The 20086-nt window shown below is 35.4% G+C and overlaps 1 protein-coding gene and 1 pseudogene across 1 annotated transcript; one reads left to right on the forward strand and one right to left on the reverse strand.

The window, feature by feature from the left end:
- The window catches only part of LOC125145344, an 84788-nt pseudogene that overhangs the window by 16225 nt on the left and 48477 nt on the right, over positions 1-20086 (reverse strand).
- On the forward strand, positions 359-12466 carry LOC125138449 (CD276 antigen homolog). Its single transcript, XM_047816966.1, has 9 exons — positions 359-483; positions 3006-3350; positions 3469-3810; positions 3977-4081; positions 4180-4278; positions 6080-6172; positions 7075-7149; positions 9563-9667; positions 12397-12466. Exons 1-9 carry the CDS (start codon positions 426-428, stop codon positions 12417-12419), a joined length of 1245 nt encoding a protein of 414 aa, XP_047672922.1. The 5' UTR covers positions 359-425; the 3' UTR covers positions 12420-12466.

Here is a 20086-nt window from a genome sequence, read left to right on the forward strand (position 1 = left end):
AAACTTTGAAGGACCGTTTAGGTATCTACAACTTTCGCCTGATCAAAAACAATATAGTCTATTACATATTTTTTTAAAAGCTGTGTTGCAGGAATTCATTTAAATTTCAGTGAATCGAATTAAGCTGATGATTCACTAATTTAATATTAATAAATTGTATATTGTACACGACAGCTTTAATATTTATGCAACCTCATGTTAAGAGCAGAACTCAGCTGAACACAGTTTGATAAGGATTTAAATATGATAGAAAATTTAGTCTGTTTACAAAATAAAATTTTAAAAGATTATTAACACAACACATATTTGTACAATGTGCTCAGGTGTTATTGGAGGGTGTGGTTGTGGGGTGAGGGGGAGGGGGCATACAGGTACATGTTACCCAAGTGAAAGAGAAAGGTGTTTGTGTTGTTTTCTTCACAGACATGGGGACTGTTCTGAAAATGTACTTTTATTTGTTGCTGATAGTTTTCATCTGTGACGGTAATGTAAAGTATTATTCTGCTTATTAGTGCTTTGTGAATCCACTTTTAGTTATACAAAGCTGAAATGCAGTGTAAGATTTTATCTGTGTGAAGATGTTTTTTTTTAACTCATAGTAGTTTGTCTTGAGAACTGCATTTCAACCTGAACCAGGAAACAGAAATATATAAGTACATAATATTACATTTACATACATAAATACACTCATTTTATAATATATAAATACTTATATAAATACATTTCTATCATGAATTTAACACTTATATAAATATAGTTTTTGATATAAAATACATTAGTAATCGGTAAATCACTAAATCCAACAGAAGTGTGTATTGTGTCATTTGTTAAAAACAAAAATCGAGGGTTTGATTCATGCAATTTGCAGGAAGTGATAATGTGCTTCCTTACAGGCATCAAAAAGTATGGAAATTACTTTATAAATTTATATTTATAAACTAGATACAGTCATGGACAAATTTGCATAGTCATTGAATAGTCATGGTTATTAGTATATAAAAACCGAGGAGGATTTTCTGATGGCAGATTTGTAGTAGAATAGAGTTTTTAATATATTATTACAATGTAGAAAAATGTTTGTGCATGAAATTACAGTTTTCACTTTCATTACTGTAAATATCACCAAGTATCAGTGATGAATTTGAGGGAAAATCACTGCTCAGTAATTTGTTGACTGGATACAGGGGTTTAATTCCATTAGGATGCTAACGTAAGAAAAACTAAAGCAAATATTTGCACAGCAGTCAAGTCTACAGTGGTTTTGGTTCAACTTGTCAAGTCAATTCAAGTCAAGTCAAGAAGCTTTTATTGTCATTTCAACCATGTATAACAGTTGCAGTACACAGTGAAATGAGACAACATTTCTCCAGGATCACGGTGCTACATAACACAAAGACAGGGCTAAGGACTTAGCAAGTAGTGTGAATGTGTTAATCTGATTATTCAGATCTGAATTTCATTAAAAAAAATCTTACTGATCCACATCTGGTGTCAGGTTACAGTTCTGATCATAAGACTCTTGTGAACATTGTGAAATGCCAATCTGAGCAGCAAAAAGCCATTAAAGAAACACTTTTGTTTTTATTTGATTTTTGCTTTAAAGTAGGCTTGGACAATACAAAACACTTATTGTTGTAGCCATGATTTAAAAATTGTATTTCACAGAAAGTGTCTGTGATTGACAGAGAAAACATTTCATTAACCACATAACACATTACAGTGAAGTTTGATCCTTATCATTATGCACAGATATAAATCACTTCTTAGTCTTCTTAGGAAACACGTCAGTCTTCTTAGGAAACATGAAGAAAAAAAAACATTGAAGGACTGTTCAGGTATCTACAACTTTCGCCTGATCAAAAGACTGTAGAATATTTTATTATTTTATCATATTAATGTCCCCTCAACATAAACTTTTTTTAATTACAATTCTAATAATTTTAATTTCATTCTAATTTTTAATAAACTCAACTTCTATATTTTACACAGCAAAGCTTCAATAGCAGATGATAGAAATTGTTGTCAGTTTACAAAATAAAATTGTAAAAGATTATTAACACAACAAATATTTGTTGTGACTGCATTGATAATTGACTTTTATTTGTTGCTGTCTGAGAGAGTAATGTGAACTACTATTCTGCTTGTTGGTGTTCTGTGAATTCACTTTTTGTTACACGAAGCTGAAATGCAGTGTAAATGCAGTGATGTTTTATCCCTGATTCAACTCATCATAGTCACCTGGAAAACTGCAGATCAACCTGAACCATGAAGAGAAAATATATATTTGTATAATATATAATTACATTTCTAATCAATAAAACCATTTCATGTTTATTGTGGTATTTGTGGTTCATCCGTTTGCAGGAAGTGATAATGCTCTTCCTCTGTAGATACGGTACAAGGATCAAAAAGTTTCTAGATTAATAATTCAGCACCTCCAGTCCTCCAGTCAGTGGGATGAACTCTGCCCAGGAGCCAAAACCTTGGCTTTAAAAGGTTTCATTAAGGTTTCTGTGGTCCATCCCAGTGCATCACACGAACATATACTGTACTCATTCACAACTGGGGCAATTTAGAGTAACTTGTCTATTGAGATATTCTTACCTGCAGAACCAGAAGTACATGGAGCTTGTTCGGAATTAAACCTGATCTGACTCCACCTACAAGCCAAACCCTAAACCTATCAAATTACCATAATTCTTAACTTTAAGCTTTAAACAAGAAATGCTGTACAACACAGAATAATAAAGATCTTTATCCAACCAGAAGCACACTGAGTTACCTCCTACACCTGGACTTTGGTTTATCTTAGCCAAGGTAACATAAGGCGGATCAGATTGGATGCCACCCTTTGAACTTTTGTTTCTAAACAGAGTGAAGGAAACTGATATTGTCTACGTGAAGGCAACCCACACAACTGTGGGAAGAATATTGAGACATGCTGACCTGAACAGCAGTTAACACATTAGGTCGACATCTTTTAACAGTGTTTGTATTCACTTTAGGGTTCAATGTCCACGGCCCACCTGGTCCTCTCATTGTTCGGCTTGGAGACTCAGTGATGCTGCCCTGCTTTGTGGAAACTCCTCTTCCATTGGAAGATCTTGAAGTGGAATGGAAAAGAAATGACAGTGAAACTCTTGTGCACTTGTGGCAGGATGGAGAGAGTCGACCAGAGTCTCAGAACCAGCATTATCATGAAAGAGCTAATTTCTTCACAGAGGAGATCGCTCATGGAAACTTCTCCCTCCTGCTTACAGATGTGACCAGTAAAGATGCAGGAGTTTATAAGTGTGCTGTTTACACAAAGCTGGATTCTGGAGAAACTCTGATTGAAATAAAGGAGTTTGGTGGGTAAACATTTTCACCTAATTCATATTATATTCTGTAAAAATACTTAATTTTAAAGTGTGATCAGTAGTTATTATTTTTATGTCTAATTAAAATAGCAAACAATTCCCATTACAGAGCGCTTGATCGTCTCTGGAGCCCACATTATATCTGCATATGCAGGTGAAGATATCACTCTGAATTGCTCTGTAGACTCTCATATCACACCAGAAGATGTGTCATGGAAGAAAACTGATGAAGATATCTTAGTGCTGCTCTATCAGGAGGGTGAGATCCTGACAGACTCGACCGGTGAGAGATACGTGGACAGAGTAGATTTCTTCAGTGCTGAAGAACGAAACAAAGGAAACTTTTCTTTGAGACTGAAGAATGTCCGAACAGAAGACAAAGGGCTGTATATGTGTTTAGTGTTCTCTGGTGTATTATCAGCTAACACAACTGTGGAGATACAGCAGCTGAGTAAGTCACTGTATTTTTCTATACAAAACATGTAAAGATGTAGCAGAGTTTAGTGTCTTAATAAGTTGGATATGGATTAACAGGGCTAACATCATGTGTGCATTACTCTAAAGAAAGCAAAATTGGCCATACTCATTTTAATAACTCTGGTGTCTCTGTCACGCAGGTCTTTCCTTTCTGCATATTGCAATTTTAATTTTGTGTATTCTTGGAGTTGTAATCGGATCACTTATACTAGGCTCCCTATCTTACACATCTTATAAAAAGGAAGGTAAGTCTGGTCTTCATTTTAATACTTCAGAAGTTTGGTAAGTTTACATTTGAACTCAAAGTAAATTTAATACAAATGTTTTGTTTATTTGTTTGTAGAGGACAGCAGCGGAAGAGCCCTAGCTATACAGTGTGCACATGTCCTTTGTCCTAACATTATTATGACCATTGTCTTCATCCTCTGGGGTTTCACTGATGGTAAATATTGTTTCTTACAGTTACAGTGTAAGGATAAACTTAGACAAGACAAGTACACACAAGTTTTTCTTTGTTCCCCATCTAGGAATGTGTGAGAGATTAGATGTACAACCTCCCACAGGCTTGCACAATCTTTATCTTTATAACAATTGACCATGGGTGACCAAGTTATTACTAGCAGTCTGAGCATCTCATTGTACCACCCTCCTTAGGCAGACCGAGGAAGAAGTGATCTTTTCTAGTCTATGTAGGTCAGGGGTCTTAAAATTGTGGCCCACGGGCCAATTGTGGCCACGTGACGATAGTTTGTGGCCCCCGTCTTAATATGAAAGTTTAATGTTAGTGCGGCCCGCAAGTTTGATATGTATGGCACTTTACATTGTTGAATGTGGAGCTGAACGAACCTACCAATCACGGTGGGGTATATGGCTCTCGGGTGCGGGACATGTGAACATGAAACATTTCTCAGTGAGTGAATGTTACAGCAGGGTTGCCATAGAGTGTTTACTTCTGTGTCTGGCTGGCTGCCTTGTTTCTATTGTGCACACACGGACATTCGTCCCAGCGTGCTGCATTCACAACACTTCAAAAAAAAGTTTTTTAAGTTGCTGCCCAGCGAAACATTATATGTATATATACGTATATAAACGGAATATATATTATACAGACACGCCAATGGCACTTCTAGAGGTAATATGAGGTCTCGCTCTCTGACACAATAAATCAAAGTGACGTGCAGGCGCCGGGATTTTTCAAAGCCTGCAGTGAAGTGAAAGGTTGGTGATGAGCACAGACAATTTCAGTAAAAGTTGGAAATGCAATATTTCTTTGTTGAGCACAGGGGCACCCTGACGTGTCTTATTTGCACAGAGAAAGTTGCGGTGCACAAGGAATACAATTTAAAACGTTTTTACACAACTAGACATGCTGAGGAGTATGCATAATACCAGGGAGATGTGAGAGCCAACTGGGTTGCCAATCTTAAAACATGTCTACTGATGCAACAAGATTTCTTCAAGAAAGCAACCTAAGAGAATAATACAGCAGTCGAAGCTATCTACGTGGTTAGTGAGATGATTGCTAATGCAGGAAAGCCATTCACAGAACGTTAAAGGTTAAAGAACTGTTAAGACAGATATTTCAATCTGAATACAGCAGATATAGAAGACTGAAGAAACCACATATAGTTGCTGACTAGAGAAATCTAATTATTATTATTATTATTTTCATTATTATTAGTATTTTATTTATTTATCACTGATTGATTTATTGATTGAGTTCATTCTTAATTTGTTTATTTATATTTTCATCTTATTTTGTGTTAAAAAATAAAGAGAATTGAGAAGATTGGTATTTTTTTAACAAAGATTTTTTTGTGGAAAACCTAATGCGGCCCAGGACTCTGCCTCCAGCGGCCTCCAGGTAAATTGAGTTTGAGACCCCTGGTCTAGGTGTTGCAGAAGAAACCTCTGCCAGTCAATCTTGGCTGGTGTAATGGAAAATTACTACTGAGGGACAATGCAAGCACACCTTACTCATGCCACCTGAGATCTGGGGTTACAGTTGTAAACTAAAGATATTTAACCTCTTGTAAATTCAGTTGTGCCACGAAGGTTTAAAATACTAAATATTAAAGGAAATTTTATAGCTGAAATATGTCACGATCAATTGACCGTTATAATAATTCTAGGTTTTTTGGTACGGTTCTAGATTAAAGAGATACTATTATGACTATAACTCCCTGGGTTGTTGGTCTAACAATTTTCTTATTGGCTGAAAAATGTATTTATTTTTCCTCCAGGGTATTTTACTGAAGCAGCAACTTGTTCAGCACTTAATTTTGCACGGATCCTTTTCCTACTTTGGATTGCTCTCGAACTGAAAACATTTCCAGGTATGATTTGATTGTCACTGGTCCTGTGAGAACTTTACAGTCATTGTTTTATTACAAAAAGTCCAGTTTTAAATTCTCACTGCTGGGTCATGTGGCCCATAATCCAGTTTATACATGATTACAAACCCATGCCAGAATAATGCAGCGCCCCATCCTGTGTGTGTCAGAGGTAGGAGGTAATGCAGTTGACACAATATTTTTTTATATAATCTTTTAACAAATAGTTTGATTTTCTTTAAGAAAACTGTATAATGTTAGATAACAGACCAGGAAACAAATACTTTTTTAAGGCATTACAATTAATTATAAAGTTTTAGATTTTTTTGACAGCCTTCTTGAATTTGTCTGAAAACCAAAAAGAGCCTTTTTTGATGCTGTGCAGTGGACAATTTTCAATACATCTCTTATAAATATATTTAATGATATCTTACATGAGCAAGGAAGTCAAACGTATGTTGAAATATTTTATTTTACATTATCGCTTACTGAGACAGATGTGAATGAGGGAATATGTAGAGTTCAAAGAACTGGCTGAAGGATTACTGAAGTGAGATGAGGAATATTCATACAGCATTGTGTAATAGTCTTAGGTACAAGAGTCTCAGAAGGAGGCACAAACACCTCTATCACTTGGTGGCAAAGGCATAAAAAATAAAAAAAATCATTTTAAATTACTTTTCACACCTGACCTGAATCTCTCCTAGATTTTCTCCCACAGTTTGAATACCACCTTTTGTTCACCTGTTGCTTTCTGCTACCTTCAAAAACACCTTCACCAGTTCATCATTACTTTTGATTATTTAGGCATTTTGGATCTAGGAATTAGTAAAAATATGGACTCTATGCAGGACTAAAGAAACACTTGCCTAATCACTGCATGCTGTGTATTTGTTATATTGCAGATTTTCCCAAACGATTAATTACCAACTTGGCAATTCTACTACAGTACACTGTGATAACTGTTGCTGCTTATTCTTGTGAGTATACATGAAACCATCACACTGTTACTATCTGCAAGATCTTATTACATACTTGTAATATGTGTAAAGTTAGGAAAGAACCAATTAAGGAATACAATAGTTTTAAAATCATGTGTTTCTATGGGACAGTGGTCTGAGTACCTGCATACAGAATGTTACATAATTGATCATACAGTGTTATGTTTCATGGTCCCACAAATCAGGAACTCAGTTGCAGTAAGACAGACGTAGACAAAGGTATTGGGCTGATCCAGGAGATGAAGTCCTGAAGTCCTCTCTCTATGTGAAGACCGTTTAGTTACTCTACTCTTACTAAATATCTTGTTGAGTTCTGCACATTAGTGGAATCATCACTTCAGAAGGGGAATCAGTGGTGAAAATTACATTGTACGTCCACTGGCCACATGGCAAATCACATCACCATGGAGTTTTTAACTTTAGAGTGTTCCCTCACTGTAACAGATACATATAGCTGGTTCAGAGGAAGCAGCATGTGGTGCATAAATGTAGAAATGACATTACTAACCAGCTAATTATAAAACTATAAGCAATCTACAGTCACATCCTCAAGGGTCCAGCAGAAGCAGCTTGGGATCTGACCTCACAACCTCACAGTCAGGATGTCAGTGTTTTATCCACTGACCTGCCACTGCACCATAATGTTAGATAACACGTCACTACACTACACAGCGGTGCCACAATCCAGCTTCCATATGTCAGAACTTTGTGAGTGTATCTTTACCCTCTCCCTGTATGTTTGCCTAAGCAATTTGTGTAATTTGTTTAATTATTGTGAGATTTTTCTTCCGGATTACTTGAGAAAAAGTTCATGCAACTAAGAACAAATAATGTGCAAACTTACCGAAGGAGAAGGCAAAGATTTGTTTTCTCTTCTACATAAGATTTCTATTCGATTATTATCTACTATCTGTTATTATTTATCTTTTTATAGCTATCTAGATTAAATAGATACAAAACCCAATAGTTCAGAAAGTTATCCAGTTTCAGTTAAACGCTAAAATGAGGTACCAAAGTCTCAGGAAACTGCACAGTAAGTGTTGCAACAAATTACATTTTGTGACATAAAAACAAACAAACAAACAAATCATGAAAGTGTTTTGAATCCAATGTATTGTTCTCATTACAGAATCACACAATTCTAACTTTTCTTGTTTACATTTTTATTTAAATGACATTTCCTACACTATGTGAATACAATAGTACGAGTGCTGTACATTTTAACTGAAACTAAAAAAGCTCCATCTTACACTGTTCAGAAATAGAAGCAGATCTGTAACATCACATGAGTCCATTGGAACATTGATTAAAGGACACAGTACATGTACACTACCGGTCAAAAGTTATAAAACACCCACATTTTTCCAGTTTTTAATAAAATTTCATTTCAACAGTTCAAGTCCAGTGAAGAACCTGAAAGTTTTAGTATGAGTATGTGTACCGAAAACATTATTCCAAAAATCAGCATTAAATCCTTCCCAAGCCAGAAACCCTGGATGAATGCTGATGTCAGGGCCAAACACTGGTGACACAGAGACACAGGAAGTCCAGGTCTGACCTACAAAAGGTCATCATGTCTGCAAAGAAGAGTTAGAGAGACAAGATCATGGCAAACTATAAAGTATCTGACCTCAAGCATGTGTGGAAAAGTTGGAAAAATCTGACATGGGGACGTCTACCTGAAGAATTGGGGATAACATCACCATCCTTGCAGTGAAACGTTCAACAGACCTTAACAACTGAACGCTGTTTTAATGGCTCAGTGTGGTCAACTTAAAAAAGCACCAGGTCGTGATGTTCATTCTCATATCCTCAAAAACAATCTTAAAGAAGACCACCATCGTTCCTGTCCCTAAGAAGTCTGCAGACAGCTGTCTGAATTATTACTGATGCCCTGTGGTTCAGATTATTTCCACTGGTTATTTCTAATAGGAATAGAGAAGTCATGTACTTGTGTACATCCTGTAAATGATGCTACAATTATATACAAAGAAAATTAGCATGACACTAATGACGTATATGACACTGTATTTTAATTCTGCTATATTATATTTGTGCTGTGACAATTCTGTCAGCTCTCCTCCAGTGCAGCTTTGAGTAAACAAATCAGTACCTGAATGATTTTTTATGGCTGCTTGCTGCAGTTGATGTGATGAAGTCTACTGTATGAATGATCCCTAAATCTAGAATTGTTATATTTTATACATTATTACATACATTATGTAATACATTACATCATACATTATTTGCCTCCTTTAGAAATATTTAATTCTGTATTTTGATTTTTTTTTTATTTGATGTTGATCCTAACAAAGCATGGTGTGTACTTGTGTAATATATACTAAAGTATATTTTAAAGTATATAAAATATTTTTTTATTTTTATTGTCTAGCTATTTTTGTGGATATCTACTATACATTCAGAACTGAAATGAAAGTGGCTCTGATCATTGTGCTCCTTCTGCTACTTATTCCTCTTCTGAGTCATTTTGCTATAGGTAGGTGTTTCAACCATTTATTATTTTATATTACACAGTGTGTGTATGTGTGTGTGTGTATGTGTATAGACAGTTGATGTGGGTAAATGATATTGTTTACTTTAAATGTAAAATTACTTTTTTACGAAAATCTTTTTTTTTTTTCATACTAAATTATAGAATTGATACAAAGGTACAGATACATTCCAGTTCAGGCACTCAATGTTTAAAGTGTTTGTTTAAAGTTTCAGATAATTGTCCATCTAGTTTACTATATAAGCATTACAGTGCCATTATAACACCCTGTGTAACATCTACAGTATAGTGAATATGAAGCACTTTGAGGTAAATAAATATAGGATGCAGAACATTCTCAGTTTATCGTAACTTTTCCTTTCTCTGGGCTTGTGAAGCATTGATTCTCCCTGCTTGTTATTTAACATAAAGAAGATGAATGATTACATGTCCAGAACCTAGAGTCTAATAGAAACAGGAATAAAAGCAGTGTGTATATTTTACTTGCAACAAAAAAAAACAGTCTATTTTCAAGCTCCAATCATTAAACAATAGATAACTTTAATTTTATATTATATACTTAAATTTAAAACTAAAGATAATAAAACTATAAATAACTCAGACTTTCATCACACACTAACTGACTCTGTTGTGTTCATCTGTACAGTAATGATCACACTCTTTGGTGTCACTCAGGTTTCTGTAAAGCTGTGTTCAGATTATGTTATTATGAAACTGATATTGAATTGAATTTCCAGAATTTTAAGTTAAGAAGAGTACAGTAATAGTAGTTCATTAGTCATATGCTTTGTCTTTGGCAAAATCTACAGACATTCTACAGTAATTTTGAAAAATTCCATCTGAATTCTGTGTTTTCTGGATTAAGTATTAATTTCTGTGATGCCAAAATCTCAAAATCCTGTTGTGACCGGTTTATAATCATATAAAGTGACTCCTCTACCTGTGCACGTGTAGAGCAGTTATAACAACATTTCATATTTGTAAAGATTTCTGTGGTATCTGTTGAACAGGTTAGGAACAGACTGCTGTTCAGCAAACTGCACACACAAAGTTCTCAGATCCTCAGATGAAGTTTTGTTAGGCTTTAGTCAAGTTCAGTTATTGGTTTTGGTCTGGTGATTAGTAAAAATTGCCCACAATCCACCAAGAAAACAAAAGAAAGTGAAGAAATATTTAGCAGTATCTGTTTGCTGACTCTGTGATTGTGGAATTTGGGAACAATATCACAGCATTATGTGAGACAGAAGAAGGGGAAAGTGATTCCAGGCAGAAGCAGCACTGTTTTGGACACATATAAAACTTTATGTAGTGTTTGTGGACTTAGTCCTTAGTTCTGTGTCGTTTTAGGTAGCTCTGTGGTTTATGTAGCACCAGGGTCATAGAGAAACAGTTTTTTTCATTTCACTGTGTACTACACCATCTGTTTGAATTGACAATAACAGCTTCATGACACTTGACACTCTTAATACAAGAAACACCTACGATGCTGTCAGTCATTCAGAATTCAGATGTCTGTGTTACATTTATTTATTAATATTATCCCCAGACGTCATTCCGTGAGTTCATATCCTCAGAGTTTGTGAATGTGTTTACAGCCAGAACATAAGTGTGAAATGTTGTAGTTCCATCAGACAGTCAGATGGAGGCGCTGGACATCACACTGAGTCTGAAGTCACACAAGACTCACTGAGACACAGCTCTGTGTTACAAGTGTGTAGTTTCAGCTGAAACAATATGAGCTTTTCACTACATGGATTTAAATCCACACTTAGTGAGTGTGCAGACTGCAGCCTCATAATCTCACATCTTAACATCTAATACACTAAAACTAAACATTTCTACATACAGTAAATAATAGTGAATATGTTCAGATTCAATTTCATTTAAATTTCTAAGGTCAAAAAAAAGGAAAAAGGTGACAGATATATGAGATGATTAATTAAATTTAATGAGTCTACTGAGCAGCTGAACAATTTACTCTGTTTAATGTTTGAATGATACATTAAATAACAGAATAATATACAGTAGAGTTTAAATAATTAGGCACATTTAAAATAAAAAAATAAATACTGTTTATAATTGTAAATGATTTTAAATCAGTGATTTTACAGATGTTTAAATAAGGTTCACCATTATTGAATAAGTTTCACCATCCCTGCTGACAACATCCTCTTTAATATCTCACTTTATTTATTTCCTTTAAAAAATTAATTGGTTCCTCTAATTAATTGATTTTAAAGTCTGTTATAACCTACAGCAGGTGATGAGGCTTAAACAGTGGGATTTGGAATGATCTATTTGTTTATTTATTTATTTATTTATTTATAAGTATAATTGCACTTTTATCCTCTGTGTGAATCCCTGTTATTTTCTGTTTCTCAGTCCTACTGTATCAGGTGTTGTGTTGAGGACATTATATTTATGGTATTTTATTTATTTCATGTCTGTTCTATATGATTCTGTTCTATAATTATTCACATGTAAAGACATATTGCAGTTTGCTGTATATTAATACATCTCAGTTACACAGGACCTAAAACTGGAATAAGTTCCCTGGTGTATAAACTTTCCCTTTTGTTTTGGGTTTGTTTTCTAGCTGTAATAAAACATTTAAAGACCATTCATGTTTTTTTTTTTAATTAGTTTTCTTTTTAAACAGGTCCTTGCACACCTCTGAAATAACCTTTTAATAATTATTTCTTTTCCCAATACAGTATGCTGTAAAGGACTACAGTAATTAGTCCATACAGGATTTACAGGATTACAGAACTCAGTGATATTCTACGAATAAGTTTTTTTTACACTGGGATTGCAAAGTAAGTGGCACTTAATATTTATAAAACATTTAGAATCCATGCACAGAATTTAATGTAATTAATTTTACACACATTGTCATTAAACCGGGGTTAAAAAAACAGACCCAAATGCAGAATAGTTAAAAAAAAAAAGAAGAAAGAAACACGGTTTATTAATAAAACAAACAAAAGCAAACACAGACACAACCAAGACAAAACAAAACACAACCACAGACAGTGATTCTTCTTCTTCTTCTTCTTTCGAGTTTAATGGCGGTTGGCAACTCATCTTAAAGGTGCATTACCGCCACCTACTAGACTGGAGTGTGGGCACTAGAATGACATCAAAGGAGAGAGGGGGGGGGGGGGAGACAAGAAGGAAAAAAAACTTAAATTCTTTCACTTAACCCAGTGTTTTTATAAAAACAATATTAATAAACTATGTATTCTAATAGACACTTTTCCTAATAAATGCTCGTGTCCATCCATGCATGCCTTTAACTCTGCCCTATCTTCTTCATATTTTTTACAGTCTAACAGTATATGCTTTACTGTCTCTTGTACATTACAATCAGTGCATGATCCAGTGGGATGTTTTCTTATTCTGTACGGTGTTGTATTTACACCAGTGTGACCCGTTCTAAGCCGTGAGATTAGCATCTCTTCCTTTGGGCTTCTGCCCTTCCTCATGCTTGTGGCTACCTGATTTTGTATACTGTATAAGTGACATCCTGTATCCGCTGTGTTCCAATATTCCTGCCATATTTTAAGTGAGTGTTGCTTTATGATAGTTTTGACCTCTGTTCTACTTATTGGTACGTGCACATCAACTGTTTCCTGCTTTGTAGAGTTTTTTGCTAGTATATCCACAATTTCATTTCCTTCCACCCCTACATGGGCAGGAACCCAAAGGAAGGTGACACCTATTCTTTTATTGTGAAGTGTGAGAAGCAAGTGGAGTATTTGATGGATGAGGTCTTGTCTACATGATGCTCTCCCAGACTTAATGCTTAATAATGCTGATAAACTGTCTGAGGCTATAATGACATCTGTATTCGGATTATTTTCCTCCACCCACCCTAATGTCTCGCCATGATAGACATCTCAACAAGTTGTTGATCTTCTTGCATTTATTTCTGACCTTATCAATATGTTGACACCTAGTCAGCCTCTCAGCAAAGATAACTCCTAGAAATCTCACCATCTTAACTTGTTCCAAATCTTGTCCATACAATTTCAGTGGCACTACCTTATAGCGCTTAGAGAAGCAAATAACAGGTTTTTTGGATTGACAGTTAAAATCCCCATTTATAAGTCCATTGTTCAACTTTCTCTATTGCATTTTCTTTCTTAAGTATTCTACATTTTCTCCACTAACCCAGAGTGCTCCATTGTCTGCGTAAAGTGACTTACCTACATTTCCTCTTACCTGATCAAAAATATAATTTATCATAATACTGAATAGTATGGGGCTGCAGACACTACCTTGTGGGGTAACATTTTCCACAATATGCCTACTTGCATACTCTGTACCAACCTTAACTTCTATTGTTCTGTACAGGAAGTCTAGTATCCAACCGAATAATTTACCTTTTATTCCTAATTTGTTAAGTTTGATAAGTAGTCCATCCTTCCACAGCATGTCATATGCTTTTTCAGTGAACACAGCAATTACACTTTCCTTATTAGTTTGTGCTTTCCTAACTTCTGCTTCTAAGCACAAAACAGAGTCCATTGTCCCCCTACCCTTACGAAATCCAGACTTCTACGCTGAAAAGAGACCCTTGCCTTCTATATAGTAACTTAACCTATCTGTTACCATCCTTTCTATGACTTTTCCTATTTGTGATGTTAACGCTATAGGTCTATAACTTGACGGGTCTACAGCATTCTTACCAGGTTTGAGTATTGGGACTATCACTGCCTGTTTCCATTCATTTGGGATTTTACCTGCATTCCATATCATGTTATTTAGCCTTAATACTACCTCCAATGCCAATGCTATATGCTGTAACATATAGCATCTTTGTGTTGTCTGCCGTGCATTTAAGATAGCCCTTTTTAATTCAACATAGTAAAAGGCAAGTCCATGTCTCCTCCTGATGCAGTTCTACTTTCTTTAATTCCAGGGTTTTCTAACAGTGTCTGATTCCTATTCTTCTTATCTATTGTTGATAAATTTCATTACTAACTGCATTCTTAAAATTACTACATAACATTGGCATGTCCACCTTTCTACTTAATCCACTCATTCTTCTGATTGTTCCCCGTATATCTGACCACTGAGTTTCACTTCCAATTATATTGCAATACTGTCTCCAATACATGAGCTTGACTGATCTAATCGTTTTCCTAACTACTGCTTGTGCCCTTTTGTAGCCAATTAGAGTTTCTAGTGTGTGATCAGCTTTACGCTGTTTAAATGCTTTGTTTCTTTTTTAAACTGCTATTCTACAGCTCTCATCCCACCATGGCACGCTTTTTCCTTGCTTATTTCCTATACTTTTAGGAATTGTTTCTTCTGCTGCTTGTATAATGGTTGCGACTACGACACTATTCATTCCCTCTGTCTGTTATATCTCTACTCAGTAGTTCCACACACTTAGACTTACTAATTTCTTGAAATGTCTGCCAATCAGCTTTATCTAATTTCCACCTTGGTATTTTCGCTTCCCCATCCTGGTGTATCTCTATGCCAATCCTAGTTATTATTGGATAGTGATCACTACCCACTGTCGAGCTACTCCTTACTTCCCATGCACTAATTCCTGCAATTCTAACTGATACTAGTGTTACTGTAGATCAATGGCACTTTCTGTATTACTTGAACTATTATACCGTGTGCCCTTTCCATCATTAATACACACACAAGCTCCTTATCATCTATAAATTTCCTCTATTGCTAATCCATTTATATCTGTGTTGCAAGGGTTGTAAAAATGACTATTTTTATGCTATCTTCCCCTGACCATACTTCAATTACAACAGATTCCTGTTCTTTCTTTTTACTAATAAGTTTATATCTTACCCCATTTTTAACAAAAGTTGCTACACCTCCACCTTTTCCTGTTTTTCTAGCTCTCCTAGTCGAATTATATCCATACAATACAAAGTCTAACTGTTTTAACCATGTTTCTTGCACACATATTGCATGAGGTCTATCCGCTAAATCTGAGACAAAACTCTTGAATTCCTGTCCATTTGCTATAAGGCTACTAGAGTTCCATTGCAATATAGCTTATATCATAAAGAGCCACCAGCCCATGACTGCAAGTTTGCACTTCTTGCCACTATCATTTCTTCAACTACTTCACAGCTAAGCCCTTTTATTCCTAGATATTTTTCCGCTGATTTAACTATTATTTTGACCTTCTCTGTCTTTCTGTCTGTTTGTGCTGAGCAGTTTATCACCTCAACCATAAACAACACAAGTTTCCCATAACTAACAAATCTTTCTTTTCCTCTATTTTTTTAACATTTCTCACAAGACTTGCACCTCCATTGCTCTCTTGCTAGCTTCACATCCACGGTAGGCTGCACTGTGCTCCGCTCCACAGTTACAGCATTTCAATTTTACTCCTTCTCCACATTTCCCATACTCATGCTCGCCTGAACATCTACATGCTACATTGTCTTTAATTTGATCTTCTTTGATATTTACCGGTGTTCCTGTGATAACTCCTCAAACCAACGAATTGTTTCAAGTCAATACACATTTTATTCTCTTGCCATCTATTGTACTCAGTTCTATGGCTTTCATTTGTTGTTTTTTTATTCCTACAGAAAATCTGCAGTGCTCCACTTCTTAATACTTTTGCATTTTTGACCTCACCTAGCAATTTGTTTATCGATTTTGTTACCAAATGACCTCACCAAATGACGACCCCTCCTGAGATAGTGTCATGATCACTTTATATTCTTCTTCTTGTGGTTTACTTACTATAGTCATACTTTGTTCACTATCTGTTTCATCTATATATTACAGTATATGTTGCCTTTTTTTTTTTTCTATTTTCCAGATCGCATTACATTCCAAACACTTCTATCTCTCCCGCTTTCTTCTTCAAATCCCATCTCACTTCCGGTCTCCTCACTTCCTCACTTCCTTCCATCTCCTACCCAGTCACAGTCTAGCTGTTGCCAACCGCTGCATCCTCCGCCAAACAAACACTTGTCACACGCGCTTCTCTCTCGCATTCCCAAGCCACCCCCGTTCCCCTCAGTGGGGAAGACGTTAACGAGTGAAAATTCACAGACAATTATTCCGCGCTGCTAAAGACTAAATACTCAAGACAATTAGACACATAAGGGACAGGTGTTTAGAGGCAGGAAGGAACAGACGAGGGCAGACACGTGATCACAAAACGTAAACAAAGACACGTGCAAAAAGTCTGGGTCAGATCCTGACACACATTTAACTTTTTACATTAAAACTATTTCATTTTTAAACATATTCTCCACTTTTCTTGTCTCATTGCCAGACAAATCCTAAGATCAGTTTAATCCTGTAATATTTCAGTTTTAGTTGTGTATCTGATGCTGATGAAACATTACATAGTTAAGATTATTTAAGCTTCATTTGGCAATAATTATAAAACAAATAATAATCACATTTTCAAACTGAACTTTCTCGAGCAAAACTCTGATATTTCTGTAATTAATATTCTCTGTTGTTCAGGAAGTGGCAATTGGGGCATTATTTCCACTCACTCTCATTGTGGCTTTGTTTTATTTTCGTGAGTTTTTCTGGTTTCTGAGTAAGTACATCATTTGATACTCTATTCTATCTTTTTTATCTTATTTATTATCTCCAGTCAGACATTACATACATTAAATTTGATTTAATATGAATTTATAACCATATGATTGTAGTTTGAGTCCCCAGACTTTACATTAATTACAAATCACACACTTAGATACAGTTCACTGATGCTTACAGTAAAACTTCATTCCTAAAACACAAACTCTGAAAAATACAACTTGTGTGTTGGTCAGAAATACAATGAATTTAAATGTTTAAACTGAAGGATTGCTGAACTGAGAAGACAAAACCTTTGTTTCTGGTGCTCTATTCACTTTTGATTCTGTTAAAAACATCATACAGAATTTTATACTGTGTTGATGTTAGTTTTAATTAAATATCTTTAAAATATACTTAACTCAAAAATGTGGTGTAAAAAGGTTAACTTCTCTCCTTTTTCTCTGTCTGAATAACTTTAATAATGTTAATGATGACAATAGAGTGGTTGTTTGTTGTACATTCCATCAGATTTGAGTATTTTATTAACAGTTTCAGTAATTTACTGCACTGCACTAACATTACATACAGAACAATACAGACATGTGCTTTTTCATTGTTTTCATGTATACTGATGATCAGCCATGAATTACGTTTCACACTCGTTACAGCTGATTTTTATTTGATGAAAAAAACAAAATGTCATTTAAAGGTCAGGTGATTCATTTATTTGTTAATAATTGATTAACAATTTATTAGCAGATAAAAAATGGTTATTAAAACACAATCATAATGTAAATATGTTGAGTGTTTACATGAGAAAACAAATCAATCTAAAGAGAGAACCAAAGTTAAAGCTGCTATAGAATGTTTTGCAAAGATTTTTTAAATATTATTTTTTTTATTTGTAGGAAAAATCCTCTAAAATACTGAAATGACAATCTTATAGATAGAATGAAGCTCAGCAGAGAGTGTGGGACGGACAGATTCACAGATTCAGGTTATTTTTGTCAGGGTGGGGCCGGAAGGGAGGACTCAAATGCAGGACGTCGATGGTAAAAATAAAAAGTCTGTTAATGAGGCAGGACAAAGTAATCGAGGCCAAGTCAGAGGTAAACACTTCAGCTGTAAAGACCGAGTCATAATCCAGGACAGAGGCAGGCAAAGAATACAGGGCAGGGCAAAAACACAGTGAAAAGGCAGTCCAATCATCCGGTGTACACACAGGCAGGCGTTGTGATACAGGGCAATAATAATGCAATGGAATGCAAGACGTTTAATGCCAATGGTCAAGAATTCAAAACATTTATTACAAATTAAGGAAATAGTCCGGACATTATATGTGTTCAAGAAACATGACTGAAACCTCAATTAAATGTTTTAATTCCTGGATACATTACATCAGAAGAGACAGAAATAAAGGAAATGGTGGTGGGGTAGCAACATTTATTAAACAAGATGTTGGGTATAGAAAAGTTGAGGTAAATGGGGAGCAAGAGGTTGTAGTGGTGGAAATATGGGAAGTCATTCTATAAAACGGGTGCCATTTCCACTTTGCAATTGTCCACATTTTCATTAAGAACAAACTTTTTTTTTGTTACTTACAACTTTTAAATATTATGTTAATCCTCCAAAAAAACATATTTTCCCACCTCAGGCACAAAATCCTTAATAATATCAATTTTATTCTGGCAAGGGAGTCTTTTTTTTACCACCCCGTCATGGACAATATGTATGCCATAAGAGTAGTAAAACAAGAAATATATTTTTAAAATCTAATGTTTTCCTAATAGTAAAATGTCCCTTTTTTGGAAACCATCAATAGAAAGTCTGTAATTTGAATAATTATTCTTAGTTTTTTAATGGCCTCATTGTTTGTACTTAAAAAACGAATACACTTAAAAAATACAAATAAAGTTACATTTGATTAGTCCAAACAACAAGAACATCATTCAACATTAATTTATGTAAAAAAAATTTTCTTTTACATACATTTTTAACAAAATGACCCCGTGACAGGGTGGTAACTGATGTCACGGAGTGTTTCACTGTGACAGGGTGCTATGGACAAAGTGTGTATCTCTATGGTATGCTTATTTTAAACTTTATAAAACTGGCGAGAGGAAACATTAACATTGGAAATTTAATGGAAAACTTTGGTCATGCTCTGAATAGCTAAAAAAAAGGGCATCATTACAGTGACTGGGAGAGTCGCATCCACACTTCCCTTTGGATTTCCATGTGGCCGGATGTCACAGGCTGTGGTGCTTGAATGATTTCGAGCACATCATCGAAGAGATACCACAGCAAGTCATCTTTTGGAGGCCAGAAGAACCTGTTGACACCTACACGGTGCATACACTTTACCAGGGCATGCGTTTCATCTGTCTCCATGATGATCCCAGGATAAAGGTCATTGTCATATTTAAGCATGCACCACTTCCCAATGAGATCTCCACTTTCCCAAGCAATTGCTTCTGTTGGCACCTTTTGGGCTGTCATGTTAAAATGATGTGTTGTGAAGCATTGACATCTCAGCTGCTTTTGCGTGGAGCACATTGTGGATGGCACTGGTGGAATCTTGCCTGGCATCTTTTCCATTGCCTGCTCAACAGCTTCAGATGGTCTTATATAGCTCATGGGCATCGGGTATGTCGTGGCTGTTGGTCACCAGCTTGTCCGCAGTTTTTTTCAAGGTTCCCCCAACACCGTCAGGGGCCTCCTTGCCATGGCTTGCCTTAAAGTTCCACGTTCCACCTTTTAGACCTCGTCTTGCAAGCTCTGTGCTGAAAAGGAAGAAATTTCCTTTCTGTTTGTATTGGGTACAAGGTCCATCACTCAGAAAGTGTAGAACAGATACACCTGGGTATG

The sequence above is a fragment of the Tachysurus fulvidraco genome, chromosome 8, assembly GCF_022655615.1.
Source record: "Tachysurus fulvidraco isolate hzauxx_2018 chromosome 8, HZAU_PFXX_2.0, whole genome shotgun sequence".
In the NCBI taxonomy this organism is placed as follows: Eukaryota; Metazoa; Chordata; class Actinopteri; order Siluriformes; family Bagridae; genus Tachysurus; species Tachysurus fulvidraco.